The sequence below is a fragment of the Bubalus bubalis genome, chromosome 3, assembly GCF_019923935.1.
Source record: "Bubalus bubalis isolate 160015118507 breed Murrah chromosome 3, NDDB_SH_1, whole genome shotgun sequence".
NCBI classification, from domain to species: Eukaryota; Metazoa; Chordata; class Mammalia; order Artiodactyla; family Bovidae; genus Bubalus; species Bubalus bubalis.
The window spans coordinates 108,290,414-108,305,720 of record NC_059159.1 but is presented as its reverse complement, the minus strand read 5'-3'; the positions used below and the strand labels follow the sequence as shown (position 1 = coordinate 108,305,720).

Here is a 15,307-nt window from a genome sequence, read left to right as displayed (position 1 = left end):
ATCGAGTTTCAATTCTGGTTTATAATTTAAAGTGAAAAAGCCTTATTTACATATTCAAAAAGGTATTAGGCAGCAGTTTAGATTTTTCCAAATATAAGTTTTGAAATAAAAGCCTGAATATATTTTGTTTAAATAAATTATATATCCTTTATTAGAACCATACTATTTTGAGAGTTACTGATCTTTCAATCAGAAAGATCAGAATATCTAAAGTTTGGATATTCAGAAGTTTTCATTTGCACTATTTCAAAAGGAAGTCTTGGTATGCAAAGTAGATTTGCATCTAAATAAGACTATAGGTCCCATCAATTCATGGGAAATAGATGGGGAAACAGTGGAAACAGTGTCAGACTTTATTTTTTTTGGGCTCCAAAATCACTGCAGATGGTGACTGCAGCCATGAAATTAAAAGACGCTTACTCCTTGGAAGGAAAGTTATGACCAACCTAGACAGCATATTGAAAAGCAGAGATATTACTTTGCCAACAAAGGTCCGCCTAATCAAGGCTATGGTTTTTCCAGTGGTCATGTATGGATGTGAGAGTTGGACTGTGAAGAAAGCTAAGTGCCGAAGAATTGTTGCTTTTGAAATGTGGTGTTGGAGAAGACTCTTGAGAGTCCCTTGGACTGAAGGAGATCCAACCAGTCCATCCTAAAGGGGATCAGTCGTGGGTGTTCATTGGAAGGACTGATGCTGAAGCTGAAACTCCAATACTTTGGCCACCTCATGCGAAGAGTTGACTCATTGGAAAAGACCCTGATGCTGGGAGGGATTGGGGGCAGGAGAAGGGGACGACAGAGGATGAGATGTCTGGATGGCATCACCAACTCGATGGACATGAGTTTGAGTGAACTCTGAGAGTTGGTGATGGACAGGGAGGCCTGGCGTGCTGTGATTCCTGGCGTCACAAAGAGTCAGACACGACTGAGTGACTGAAGTGAACTGAACTGAAGACTATAGGTGAATAAGATAATCTGTTTTAGAGAAGCAAGGTCTAGTTTTGGTCATCAATGTCACCTTTGTGGACATGCCATACATATAGCAGACACCCAGCAAATGTTTGCTCAACTGAAATACTTCATTAAATAGAATGTTTTCTGTGAAGATGGATGCTGCTAACCATAAACAAATCACCTTTTTATTGCATCAAGTTAAAGTAATTATTTAATAGTTCTAGCTATGAAAAATTGCATTAAAGTTCTACAATTTAGGTTTATCACTAGACCCTACTTAATCATTTCTTTAAGTTTTAAAGAAGAGTATAAAATTAATTTCTAAAATGGTTTCACCCCTCTTCTTGAAAAAAATTAATGAAATAACACTTTTCTTATTGAAAATAAAGAGAACTGTCAGCTCTGTTAGAGCCAGGAATAAAGAGCCAATCCTTTCTTGATGCTGGTATTGAGTTGGCACTATTTCAGGAACTTACCTAAGAGAAAATATCTGGAGAGAAAAAGAGCCAATCCAGGCCCACTTAACTCACACTCCAGGATGTCTGGATATAGGTGAGTGGCAATACCATCATGGTTATCTGGGTCATTAAGATCTTTTTTGTTTAGTTCTTGTATTCTTGCTACCTCTTCTTAATCTCCTTTGCTTGTTGTGTCCTTACCAGTTCTGTTCTTTGTTATGCCTATCCTTGCATGAAATGTTCCCTTTACATCTCCAATTTTCTTAAGGACTCTCCATAGAAATTCAAGTGCCTAAAGCCAGAAGATGTTAATTGGGGAATAACTGTTTGGCATTCTTTCCTAACATTCAGACTGTCAGTTTCTATAAATATTATAGTATTAATACAAGTTAGAGCATAATTCATCATTTAATAAAGAAATGTCATTGTTTCCTATGGGTGATTTTCGCCTGTTGTTAATTTTGTTAAGTCTCAGAAGTGGCTTAAAACATGGAAACAGAAAGAAACTGAGAAGTAAAGTATATTTTTGATTATAAAATCTGAGTTGAAAAATTAGCTTAAGAAGTGAGATGGGGACTTCCCTGGTGGTCCAGTGGTTAAGAATCTGCCTGCCAATGCATGGGATGGAGTTCGACCCCTGGTCTGGGAACTAAGATCCCACATGACACACAGCCAGAAAAAGGAAAAAAGATATCAAAAAAGAAGTGAGATGAAAGAAGAGGAAATATAGCCCTGTCTTACTTTTAGGCAGTTACTGAAGAAGTCTCAGAGTAAACCTCTTCTGTAGTAAAATTAAAGCTTTTACTACTTTTCTAAATTTTCAGTTATGATTTTTTAAACCTAAGTCTATGGTTTACATTATTGTCATATTTACACTGAAGAATAAGAAAAACATAAAGCAAAAAATAACTCCTGAAGAATGTACTCATATTTGGATACTTCTTTTCTTTAGTCATCCATTAAACGGCATAAGAAATCCATACAAAAATTTTGATATGTTCTGTACATGAGAAACCTTGAATCCATCATGGAGACATACCCATCTCCCTAGCCATTTCCATATGCAAGGCCTGGATTGGCTCTTTTTCTCTCCAGATATTTTCTCTTGTTCTTTTCTGAAGATTACATCATGGGCCTATAGATAGGAAGAAGATAAAGAATAACATTTTGGAACTATTAAATATCAAGAAATATAAAACAGCACTTTACTCAGCAACAAAAACCACACTATGCAACTAGTATCTTCATTCCTCTATCATCATGGATTCTAACAACTAATCATTTAAAGTCATCAACATGATTAGCATCTTTATAACATTTATCTACTTTCTGATATGTTAAAAAAAAGTTCATATTTTAACTAGGAAACTAGTTGTAATAGTGGTATAATTCTCTTTAGAGTATTAAACAATAGAGTTCTGTTTTGAAAATTAGTATTAGCTTTACTACTGTGTTTTAATACTGATGTGTCTACTCACAGAAATAAGCAATAATTTGTATAGTGCTTCACATTAGATTTTTACTCTAGAAAGTTTCGAACATCCAGAGTAATATAAAGAATCTATATTTATAGGTCCTAATCATCTATAGTAGTTCTATCATATGGAGATAACTATTGCTAACATTTTAGTTTATAACATCCCAGTCTAATACATATAAATATGATGTACAATTTGTTTTGTATATGATGAAATAAAATTCATTTTTAAGGCTAGATGAGAAATACTTAAACATAAAATTTTTCTTTGCCTGTTTGGGCTTCCTCCCTCTCCTTAGCATGTGCTGTGAATTTGTGTTAGCCAGACCTCCTTAGGAGATGTTACTTATTAATTTCACAGAGTCACAACTTCTTAAGAAATAACCTTCCTTCTTAATCTTGTGATGGGCCATGATGACCCATGACTCATTACTCATTTGTATGTGCAGAACTGGACTATGTAAGCTGTCTATGATAAATCATTTAACATGTAATGTATCTGTGTGTCTGTGTGTAATGTGTCTGTGTGTGTGTGTGCTCAGTCATTGGCTTGAATAAAATTTTCCATTTCTTTCTTAGATCGACTATTGCATAATTTTGTCTATAATTGTCTTGTATGCTGTTTTGGTACTTGTCATTTATTTTATATATATATATATATATATACATATATATATATATATACATATATATACACACACACACACACACACACACACACACACACACACACACCTTTCCCCATCATCAAATATTCTTCTAAAATACAAAAAGAATGATTTTGGTGGGGTATGGAAGGATTGTCAAGTACATTCATAGGATTGTCAAATAGTCTTCTAACCTATGAAAGGCATAATTGCAGGCAGTATGAGGGAGTTACAATAGTCATGGTCACTTAAAAATCAATCTCTAAGAAAATTAATAAGCATAATAAGAGATTGTTGAATAATTAACAAATAAATATATCCATATTTTTATTAAAGTATACTTTGAAAACATTTTTATTTAATTACAAAAATTTTATTTTGTTCTTTGTGTTACTTAGAAAGTAAAATTCTCCTTTAAATTGACCTTGCCTAAGAGTTTGGTACATACTGTCCTAGTTACAATGAGCTTTTAAATGACTAAACTATTTTATCACATAGACTTACTATAATTTAATCAATCTCCAATATTGAGCATTAAGCTATTTACAATATTTCAATATTAGTAAGTGTATTTTACAGATTCTTAAACATAAATCTTTGACTCCTTCAGCAAAATCATGCTAAATTTATCATATCCTTATGTTCCTCAAGTAGCACTAGTGGTAAAGAACCCATCTACCAATGCAGTTTCTTATCCCTGGATTACAAAGTTTCTTGTCCCTGGATTAGGAAGATTCCCTGGAGGAAGGCAAGGGAATTCACCCCAGTATTCATGCCTGGAGGATCCCACAGACTGAGAAGCCTGGTGGGCTATGGTCTACAGGGTTGCAAAGAGTCAGACACGACTGAAGCGACTTAACATGCACGCACACACACACACACAGTCTTATAAACATATCATTATTGAAATCACATGAATTTCAATTATTTGAACCTCAGCTTCCTTATCTGCAAAAAAGGCGGGGCTTGGACAGAGCTCTAGTATGTTCTAACTATAAAAAATTCAAGTTCTAAACATAGCATATCTTTAATAATTGGTTGAAACAACTCATGAACTCTTAGAAGAAACATGAGACATATAATTCATACCTTTCAAATGAGTACAAATAGTGTGTGTATGTGCATGTGTTGTGCATGTGGGAAGGGGACACACAAAATCATTCAGAGGAATTGTCTTTTTGGAATATCATTTTCCCTTCAGAATTTAGGGACAAAGTTTGTTAGTTTTTCCTCTGAAAAAGAGTAGAATGAAATACAAAAGTCACACTAATTTTTAAGATAAAAATGAGTTAATTTTAAAAATGTCATATTTATGAGTGTGTTCCATTAAGCTCTGCCCCAGAAGTCAGGATTTATTTCCACTTTGATTAGGAAAGGATGCAGGGCTCTGATTAACTGAATATGAAGAAAACTTATCAGTGAACTCAAACCTTTTCAACATCTGTATTTCATTTTAAGAGTAATGAGGACATTTGAAGTTGCAATGGCACCCCACTCCAGTACTCTTGCCTGGAAAATCCCATGGATGGAGGAGCCTGGAGGGCTGCAGTCCATGGGGTCGCTGAGGGTCGGACACGACTGAGCGACTTCACTTTCACTTTTCACTTTCATGCACTGGAGAAGGAAATGGCAACCCACTCCAGTGTTCTTGCCTGGAGAATCCCAGGGATGGGGGAGCCTGGTGGGCTGCCGCCTATGGGGTTGCACAGAGTCGGACATGACTGAAGTGACTTAGCATTGGCCTTGGAATCTAAACACAAATTCACTTCACTGCCTCATTTGAGAACCTGTCAACAGGTTAAAGTTTGTTTGACTTTACTAAATCAAACCTGTCCATCTTGCTTTTCTACAATTTTATGAAATTTCTCTATCATTTCTTTCAAAACCAAAAGGCCAATGTCTATGCAGAAGGCAATGGCACCCTACTCCAGTACTCCTGCCTGGAAAATCCCATGGATGGAGGTGCCTGGTAGGCTTCAGTCCATGGGGTCGCTAATAGTTGAACATGACTGAGCGACTTCACTTTCACTTTTCACTTTCATGCATTGGAGAAGGAAATGGCAACCCACTCCAGTGTTCTTGCCTGGAGAATCCCAGGGACGGGGGAGCCTGTTGGGCTGCCGTCTATGGGGTCGCGTAGAGTCGGACACGACTGAAGAGATTCAGCAGCAGCAGGGATACAAATCAATATGATTAATACCTATTTCTCATTCATTGCTTTATAATTTTGCATCCAATGAACAGTTTTATTTTCGAAATCTTCAAACCTACTTCAAATGCTCTACATAACAGATTTTTGAATTTGCTTTAAAAACAAAAGTTTCTAATAGGCAAGATTTCAAGGTTTAAGTAAAAATACCTGAACCAAAAGCAGCTGGATTTTTCTAACACAAAGATTGAAATAAAATCTGATGTATGAAATTTTGAATTATAGCATTTCAAAATCCAAATGGACTAAAAAGCCAGCCTTGTTAGGGGCAACACTGACTGAAAAATGCCCATCCTGGCCAGGGACCATAGTAACCATTTGCATGAGTTATAAGAAACATGGAATAAGCCACGACCAACTAGAAGAATTCGGAAAAGGTCATAAGGAGACAAGAGTCCATATGTCCTACCAACATCTCAGAATCCTCCATGCTGGAATCCTTCTTGCTTGAGTGATGCGGGCGTCACGAGGAAGGACCTCGAGTGACAATGGTTGGCCAGAGACAACCCTGAAACTAATCCTATTACCAAAAATCCCAGACTATGGCAAAGCAACCCTCCTGGATTCCCTTACACTGCTGTTCTCCACCCAGGGTGCCCCTTCCCAAGGAAGTCTCTTGCTTCCTCATCATGTGTGTGTCCTCTGACATTTCTGCATGTTAGACAAGAGCCAACTCGCAGGCCCTAGAAGAGGGTCCCCCTACCTGCAAGAGTTTTTCTTATACAAATTGTTTGTAGGAAGGCAAATAGCTATTAAGAGCAAACTTTGCCAGGGACTTTGTTTTTAAACTCCAAAATTAAAATGCAGTGTTCAAAGGACATCAAAGAATGTGCAACACGAAGTACAAAGTAAAAAATCTAAAACAATAGCTCTGTACTTCAACTCCCTATATGGAAATAGCAAATAACTTTACTTTTCTCCTTCTTCCTTTAATCCATTTATTAACTTTTTTAAATTAACTTTTTGAAAACGGCTGCTCAGTGGCCGAAATTGGCACGGAGTTACAAAAGGTCACCAATATAGTCCCACTGGGACTCATTTCACCAAGAGCGTCTCTGAACGGCCTCATCCCTCCAACTTATTCCGATAAAGGGAACGAACTCTCAGAACGTCAAGGGACTAACTGTTTAAGAGAACCTTCACTTTCAGTTGAACTCTTCTCCATGAGCATTTGGGGATCGGCTCCTTTCCTCAACGCCTGAGGAGGCTGAAGACTGGTGGTCTGGGCAGGGTGGGCAGGGTGCTCAGGCCAGACTCCGGCTCTGGAAGTGACCTTAGGACCCCTCACTCCACGGCCCCGAGTGGACTAGAAATTAAAATAAAATGTGTGGAAACAGCGACCTGAGGTAACTTTGCAAATGAATCTTCAGCATAACCTCGGACGCTTTGAAACTCGCTGCCTAGAGGAAGTCGGCGACCAAACACCCTACTCTAGCCCGGTTAACGACCACACCCTTAACACCGGCGGCCTGACCCGGAAGTGTTCTGCGGCGGCCTCGGCGGTGGGGGCGGGGCGCGGCCAAACCGGCGCACACGCGCGCGCTCCCCGCGGAACTCCCGCGGGCTGCTCGGCGCTCTCCCGGAGGCGCGCCCGAGCAGCCGCGGCCGCCGCCAACATGGCCGAGACGAGCGAAGAGGTGGCGGTGCTGGTGCAGCGGGTGGTGAAGGACATCACCAATGCCTTCAGGAGAAACCCGCACATGTGAGTCGCGCGCCGACTATGCCCCCGCCTCCGCCGCTTGCGGGGGTCGTCGGGGACGGGCGGGGGCGGGGTCAAGCCTGGAGCTGACCTCCGATGGCGGGTCCTGGCCCGCGCCCTCCTCGCTAGAGCGGATGGAACCTGGTTGGTCCCCGACCGCTGTCGGCCGCCGCAGGGCCAGCTTTCCGCTACCGGAACTCGCTCGCGGGCTCATCCTTAGAAGTGACCTCGGAAAATCAAATCGTAGTGACTTTGTTTGGTTCTCCTCTCTCCAACCCCTTTCCTGGGAGTTCACGAAACTCGAATGATTTCACCCGTGTGTCCACGTCCTACGTCCGTTTCAGGCACTCGGTGTGGTCTGTTATGTGCTTTGTTAACACAGCTCTTGAGGTTCATCCCGGACCTTGGTAAGAAGGGGTTACCGATCATCTTCTTCTCTGTGGGGCAAAAACCCCTCAGTTTACTAGCTCAAGGTAGTTTGAGGCTGCTTTTGACTTTGCCCTCACCTGTCCTAAGATTATAGAGGGATTTCGATGAAGCATTTTGTTTAAAAGGTTAACAGGGCATTCTCAAGAGTGTGGCTTCAGTAAGCGCAGGTTGTGTGGTGTAAAGTAAATGAAAGAAACCTTGACACTTTTTAGCATTAGTTGATTCATAGTTGCAGAGAGCATATTCTTTTTTTTTTTTTTTTTTTAATTCAAAAGCTGCTACCCTCTTTAAGTAGGACACCACAGAAACTGGCACATGTATCTTTTCCCTCCTTCCTTTCCATTTTACTTAAGAGTTCTCCAGGAAGATCCCAGAAGAGACTATTCGCTCTGATACTTCTGCTTTTATGTAACCAGTAAAAAGGAAAGTATTAAAGGAGAGATATATCTACACATTATACAAAAGAATAAGGAAGAACCAAGAGTGTAGCTCTTTTCTTGTCCTTCCTTTCCTCTCCTCAAAAGAAAGAAACAGGGAGTCCAGTTTTATTAATACATTATTTTCACTTTATCTAATTGCTTGTGGAGTTTATTTTTGTTGTTGTTGTTCTTTAAACTGGAACGCATGAATTATTCTTTTTAAGCATTCTAACTCCTTCAGTTTTTCTGCTTAAAAGAGATGCCAAACCTTCATCTAAATGAAATGTTCTTTTCCTTCAAGGTGATGCTCTCAGATGTCTTGCTCCCTTGGGGCACACAATTGGAGACGTGCAGCTGTGCCTCATTAAAAACAGGACACTGCTGGCCTCAAAACACACCTGCCACCTCTGACAGCATCCACTTCCTTTCCCCTTGTGACTGGTGCCTTTTTCAGAATGAGAGTGTTTGGAATGATTTCCTGGCAGTAACCATAGAGGGTACTGGGCCTTCTAAAGAATGCTTTGATGCCTTGTTGTATATCAGTCTTTCAGTTCCTTTTTGAGAATGAGAGCTTTATTGCAAATAAGAGACATCCTCAAGAAAAAAAATTGGACAAATGAAGGGCCTGTTTTCTTATCATTTGGGGTTATTTTTCTTAAAGAATTAATTTCTTAAATAAATTAAGGAGAAGGTTAGAAAGAAGTCTAATGTACAGTATTCATCTTAGTTTGAAAAACCTGAGATTGAGTGCTCATTGGCCTGGCAGGTTGACACAATGCAGTTTGGAACACATCCCAATTCTTCTGGATCATATTTATTGAAGCTTCTTGTTGTTCTAGTCGCTAAGTTGTGTCGGACTCTTTGCGACCCCATGGACTGTAGCCTGCCAGGCTCCTCTGTTCATGGGATTTCCCAGGCAAGAATACTGGAGTGGGTTGCCATTTCCTTCTCCTGGGAATCTTTGCGACCCTGGGATTGAACACCAAGTCTCTTGTATTGGGAGGCAGGCATTCTTTAGCATTGAGCCACCTGGGAAGCGCTTTTATTAAAACTCATAAATGATTTTAATTGCCCCCTCCCAGTTGCATTTTTATGATGAGATCTCATCGATGTCCTGTCAATGCATAACTTAAAATTGTTACTAAGCATTTGGGTCATACAATATTTTAAAGCTTGAAATAAGTTGGGCATTAGAAATAATATGAAATAATGATGTAGAACTGAAAAATGTAAATAGCTTAACTTGTTATTTAATATTCAGCTATATATTAGTGCATATTCCCCATAGTAACAATGTCTTCAGTAGTATTACAGTGTAACTTTAAAAATGTGTTTGGACATTTGGACTCCAGAATTGTTCATAGTTCTTCCCCTCATCTAACTAACGCTTTTACTTCCAAAACGTAAAGGGTCTATTTCTAGTTAAAAGAAAAAGCACTAGTTAACATCAAAATTAGTACCTAATTATATTGTTCAGTATTATAAAAAAAAGTTTTTCATTTTTTTTTGTTTTCCTCTTTCCTACAAATACAAGATAGATTGTAATTATATTGGACAACATTTACTGTAGTAAACATATTGACTTTGTCTCTGAAAATTTCTAACCAGTAGGAGTTGAAGATGCAGTGGGTGAAATGTGGATTTTATTACTGGTGGGTATGGATAGGTTCGGAGAAGGCAGTGGCACCCCACTCCAGTAGTTTTGCCTGGAAAATCCCATGGACGGAGGAGCCTGGTAGGCTGCAGTCCATGGGGTCGCTGAGGGTCGGACACGATTGAGTGACTTCACTTTCACTTTTCACCTTCATGCATTGGAGAAGGAAATGGCAGCCTACTCCAGTGTTCTTGCCTGGAGAATCCCAGGGATGGGGGAGCCTGGTGGGCTGCCATCTGTGGGGTCACACAGAGTCGGACACAACTGAAGTGACTTAGCAGCAGCAGCATGGATAGGTTACCCCTTCTCAGCCTGAAAACATAGGAAAATTACCTCACACAGTGTCTTGCCCTTAGTTGCCACTACAGACTTAACTACTATAAATATTAGACTTAACCTGAATCCCTGTGTTTCTTAGAAAATACATTGGCCAACTGAATGATGAATGTGAAACACTTTATAAACTGAAAAATACCATGCAAATGTTTGTATGGTTGACTCCTAGAGAATATTTTGGAAAAACAATGGACGACTTGACCCAGAGAACAGGTATTAGCTTAATGTGCAGACTTTGGCTACCTGATGCAAAGAACCGACTTATTGGAAAAGATCCTGATGCTGGGAAAGATTGAAGGTGGGAGGAGAAGGCAACGACAGAGGATGAGATGGTTGGATGGCATCACCGACGCGATGGATATGAGTTTAAGTAGGCTCCGGGAGTTGGTGATGGACAGGGAAGCCTGGTGTGCTGAAGTCCGTGGGGTTGCAAAGAGTTGGACGTGACTGAGCGACTAAACTGAACTGACAGACACTGTTGTAATGTGAAGGGCAGCTTTTTACAGTGCAGTTAGAGTCATGTCAAAGTTCTCTTGTCCAGAAAGTTACTAATTTTTATTACTGTAATATTGATTGAACTCTTATTGTTTATGAGCTACCATCTTTTCTGCTGATGCATGAGACAGGGTGCTCAGGGCTGGTGAATTGGGATGACCCAGAGGCATGGGATGGGAGGGAGGTGGGGGGTGGTTCAGGATGGGGAACACATGTAAACCCATGGCTGATTCATATCAATGTATGGCAAAAACCACTATAATATTGTAAAGTAAAAATTAGCCTCCAACTAAAATAAATAAATTTAAAAAAAAGAAATAGGAAGTATAAAATACAGTTCTTATACTTAGGCACTTACAGAAATATCTATAATGGTGGAAATGTTCTTAATCTGTCCTGTCCAAATCGTAGCCACTAGCCATATATAGCTGTTGAGTGCTTGAAATGTGGCTAGTGTGAAAGAAGAACTAAAATTTACATTTTATTTAATTTTGATTGATTCATACATAATGGGCACACATGCCTGGTGACAGCTGTATCGCACAGCACAGATCTAGATGGAGACGTAAGGCGGACCTTGTTCCTCATGTTCAGACAGCGTCTCTTATCTCTACTTTTCAGAAACATCACTGAAGCTGGAATAGGTCCAATTATTTATAAAAGTAGTATTTACCAGCTTCCTATTGGTGAGGGAAGGATAGTCCCCAAGTAGTAAAACTGAACCGTATAATGTGGAGTGACTGAGATTTTGAATTAAGCCACAAGCACTGTGACCTTGGTTAATCACTTAACCTTAATGGATCTGTTTCCTCATCTGACAAAATGGGAGACTGGAGGAATGAAGCCCCTTCCAATTTCAGAATGATTCTGGAATTCTAAAGTGTCTGAAAAAAAGTGGGACTAGGCATAGGCGAAGTCTGAAGTCAAACACACTTATTTGGAATCTTACTGACCTACCTGCCTTTATAAAGTACATGTTATATTTTTAGGAAGCAGCATAGCACTGTATCTTAGGGTCAAATAACTTGACAAAGGCTTATTAGCTTTCTTTGCTTTAGCTTCCTATTATCTGCTAACCAATGAACTTTTCTGGTTGACTTCAGGCTCTTAACTGAATTAATGATAATATACTTCATCTTTGCCTGATACTTTGTAGCTTACCACATCCTTTACGTTGTATTACTTGCTTTCATATGTGGCAGGGAAAGCGTTGTCATTCCTGTATTTCAGATGAGGATACTGATGTGTGCCTACTCAGGTCCACATTGATCAGTGGTAGAATGGAGACTAACTAGAATCCTGGACCTTAGAAGACTGAGTGCTTTGGTCTATGCATCCTGCTACCTCTCTTTTAATGTTTTTATCCCCGTCCCCCAACCCCCGCCCTAGTGCTTTGTATTCCCTGATACGACCATTTTCATTCTCTTTACATGAGAATAGTTTTTGGGTTTCTAGGTTATAAAATTTGAAAGCTGGATGAAACCTAGCAGCCCGTTTTCCTTATTTAGAAATATAATGTAATACTTCCATTTTACAAATGAAAAAAAAAATGGAGGTCTGCTGGGGCCTAAATGATAGGAGATAGAGATAACGATATATACAGAGAGAGATGTATTTATATCATATTGACAGAACTAGGATTCGGACGTGCATCAGAAGGAAGTCAGAGGTAATGTTCTTTTGGAGAGTCAAGAAGCAATAGTCTTTGAAAACTGTTTATTCGAATATAACACTGAAGTGCACTGATAATCAGCATTTCAGTAGCAGTTATTGGCCACCTGCTATATCCAAGGCATTCTTGTTTTGTAAAAGTATTTCTTGGAAGAATAGTAGCCAAACTAAAGAAATGTGTTTTTTATTTGTGCAAATGGTTCTGTCCTTTCATTTAGGTACCAAATTATTTGTTGGACATTTTATGTTTGGTGTCGTGAACAAGGCAGGTTTTTACATTGTGAATTTAAGTAAAAAATACTCCCCCAAAATGGACTGTACCCAGAAGCTAGAATTCTTTTATTCCTGTTACTCTAACATTCATATTGACTTTTGCAGCTTTTTAAATGTTGTAAGTGGTTGTTAGATCTTAGAAATCAGACTTTCTTGAAATAATTACACTGAGTTTATTATTTTTTTTACTATAAGTCTATTTGTTTTTAAACAAATATTTTACATAGTAACACCTGAACCCCAGAAAATATCAGCAATTCATACATGTATTTAGTCAGTTATAGACCATGTGGCTAGTTATCCCAATAGTGAGTTAGATTAGATTTCATATCACCAAATACAAAAATATATTTAGAAATACAGGACATTGGCCTTAGATGCCCTCAGCGTTATTGCCCTATTCTTCCTAAAAACCTTATCTATATTACTGGAATGGCAAAGTGTGTTAACATTTTGTTACAGATATTGACACAACTCCCCAGCAAAACCATCAGCTTTGTGTAGTCTGGGACCACCTTATTTTATTCATTTTTTGCATTTTCAGAACCTAATGCAGTATCTAATTCATTGTAGTATTCAGAAGATGTTTAGGTAATATTGGCATGGTGTACCAAAACGCCCTGAATCAGCTGAGTCAGTTGTTAGGACAAAAAGCCTTAGGTCCCAAAGACTTCTTGGGGGTTAGATCAGCTTGAAAGAATAGTGACTTGCAACCCCTAGCACACCGTCTTTTATTGATATATCCCTGTGTCACTAAAGAAGTGGTCAGTAGAAAGTAGGTTACTTCTGAACTATGCAGTTAAGAGTTTCCAGGACGGATTTTATTTTAGTTTCACAGCCTCCCACCAGCTTGTGATGGTGACCTAACCAAAAAAAAGGAGTCTTGTCTTATAATCTGTAATCGAACAAGTTTCCTCTTTGAGTCTATCAGCCAACACACTTTTGGCAGAGGAAGCCAAGAGTATGATAGATAATGTCACACATAAGCTCTGAAAACCAGTTCTTTATTCTGTTTTTTTAAAAACACATTTAAAAAAATCTGCTTAGACACTCTAAAAGTATTTATGTCAACTGCTTTTGTTAAAAGGTTTCTTGTTATTCATTAATTAAGGGAAGAACATACTGTTTGAGAAAGGATGTTTATAGATGAGAACTGTAAATTCTATATAGTTGAAAGGCATGTGTACAAGTTTTACAAAAACATTTTGGTGTTTGTTGGTTCATTTACTATGTAAGTCAACTGCCCTATGTATTTTTTTTTTTTTTCCCCACTTTTATCAAATTTTTAAAAATTTATTTATTTTCTAGCTGAAGGATAATTGCTTTACATAATTTTGATATTTTCTGCCAAACATCAACATGAATCAGCCAGAGGTATACATATGTCCCCTCCCTCTTGTTTGTTAAATCTCTGCCAATAATGTAAATTTTCAGTTTAAGTTGAGGTGAATCAAGGGATTTCGAGGCCACCATAGATGAAAATGATCAAATCTTGAAATATTTGTGGTTTAACAACATTTATTAGCATATTTTTTTATTTTAGAAATGTGTAAAGGATTATAAAGAAGACAAAAAAATGGTTCACAGTCTCACTGATAATATAGTTTTATTAGTGATTTGGCCTACATATATTTGTTAGCAGGCAAGCATAAATACATTTTGACATTTTTAAAAAAACAAAGCTAATATGTACAAATAATTAGAAAATTTAAACTATATAAAAATAAAACCCTCTCCCCCAAAGATTCTTGGTATCCTTCCAAGAAAATTTTTAATGCAACTCTGTATCTTTTTAAAAGATTATACAAAGGAAATTTTTAATGCAACTCTGTATCTTTTTAAAAGGGCTTTGTGCTGTACACTGTGTTTGGCATTTTGCTTTTTTTGTTTCATGTATCTTCGCACCCTTTCCATACCAGCATATGCAGACTTACCTCATTTTTTTTTTTACCACTGTATCACATGGATGGCCCATGTTTATTTTACCAGTCTTATATTGTTTGATACACATTTAGAGTATTAACAAGTTTTATTGCAATGTTGCTATGAATATCCAATGAATTCCTATATCTTGGCATAGGATAATTTCTGACCAGTAGAATTGCTGTGTCAAAGTGTATATGTACTTTAAAAATTGACAGATATTTTCAAATCTCTATTCAAAGATTAGACCAGCTTTCATTCCTGTCACTACAAGTACAAATAGTATTTTTTCCATGTTCTTGTGAGTATTAGGAAATTTTTAAATTCTACCAATCCAGTGGGTGAACTGAATATTTGTAAGAAAAGGAAATACATGCACATTTTTAATACTCTGTAGGATTTGAAAATTTTTTTAAAGTTAGTATTCTTACCTTTAATTCTTTTTATGTTTTACATATTAAGAGATGAAATTGGCCTGATCCCATGTCCTGAAGCTAGGTATAACCGGAGTCCCATAGTCCTGGTTGAAAACAAACTTGGTGTGGAGAGCTGGTGTGTCAAGTTCCTTTTACCGTATGTCCACAACAAGCTCCTTTTGTACAGAACAAGAAAGCAGTGGCTGAACAAAGATGGTAAGTATTGAGACTGTCCTTTTTCTTTGAT

General features: G+C 38.2%; 2 protein-coding genes across 8 annotated transcripts in view; one reads left to right on the top strand and one right to left on the bottom strand.

The window, feature by feature from the left end:
• CFAP95 (cilia and flagella associated protein 95) overlaps positions 1–7,204 on the bottom strand; it is a 130,700-nt gene extending 123,496 nt beyond the window's left edge. The window contains exons 1-2 of one of the 2 annotated variants that reach the window (XM_045165063.1): positions 6,155–7,204; positions 2,452–2,547 (exon numbers count right to left, since the gene is read on the bottom strand). The gene's annotated coding sequence lies outside the window, so the exon portion shown is untranslated. The remainder of the gene's footprint in view (positions 1–2,451; positions 2,548–6,154) is intronic. The other variant, XM_045165064.1, reaches the window with a different exon arrangement.
• A 43-nt stretch (positions 7,205–7,247) lies between these two features.
• Positions 7,248–15,307, top strand: part of PTAR1 (protein prenyltransferase alpha subunit repeat containing 1) — a 50,271-nt gene continuing 42,211 nt past the window's right edge. The window contains exons 1-2 of one of the 6 annotated variants that reach the window (XM_044939948.1): positions 7,250–7,447; positions 15,107–15,276. In XM_044939948.1, the coding sequence (XP_044795883.1) occupies positions 7,362–7,447; positions 15,107–15,276 (256 nt within the window). In that variant the 5' untranslated portion in view covers positions 7,250–7,361. Of the gene's footprint in view, positions 7,448–15,106; positions 15,277–15,307 lie in introns of those variants that run through there. The other 5 variants (XM_006050146.4, XM_006050148.4, XM_025281601.3 and 2 more) reach the window with 5 other exon arrangements.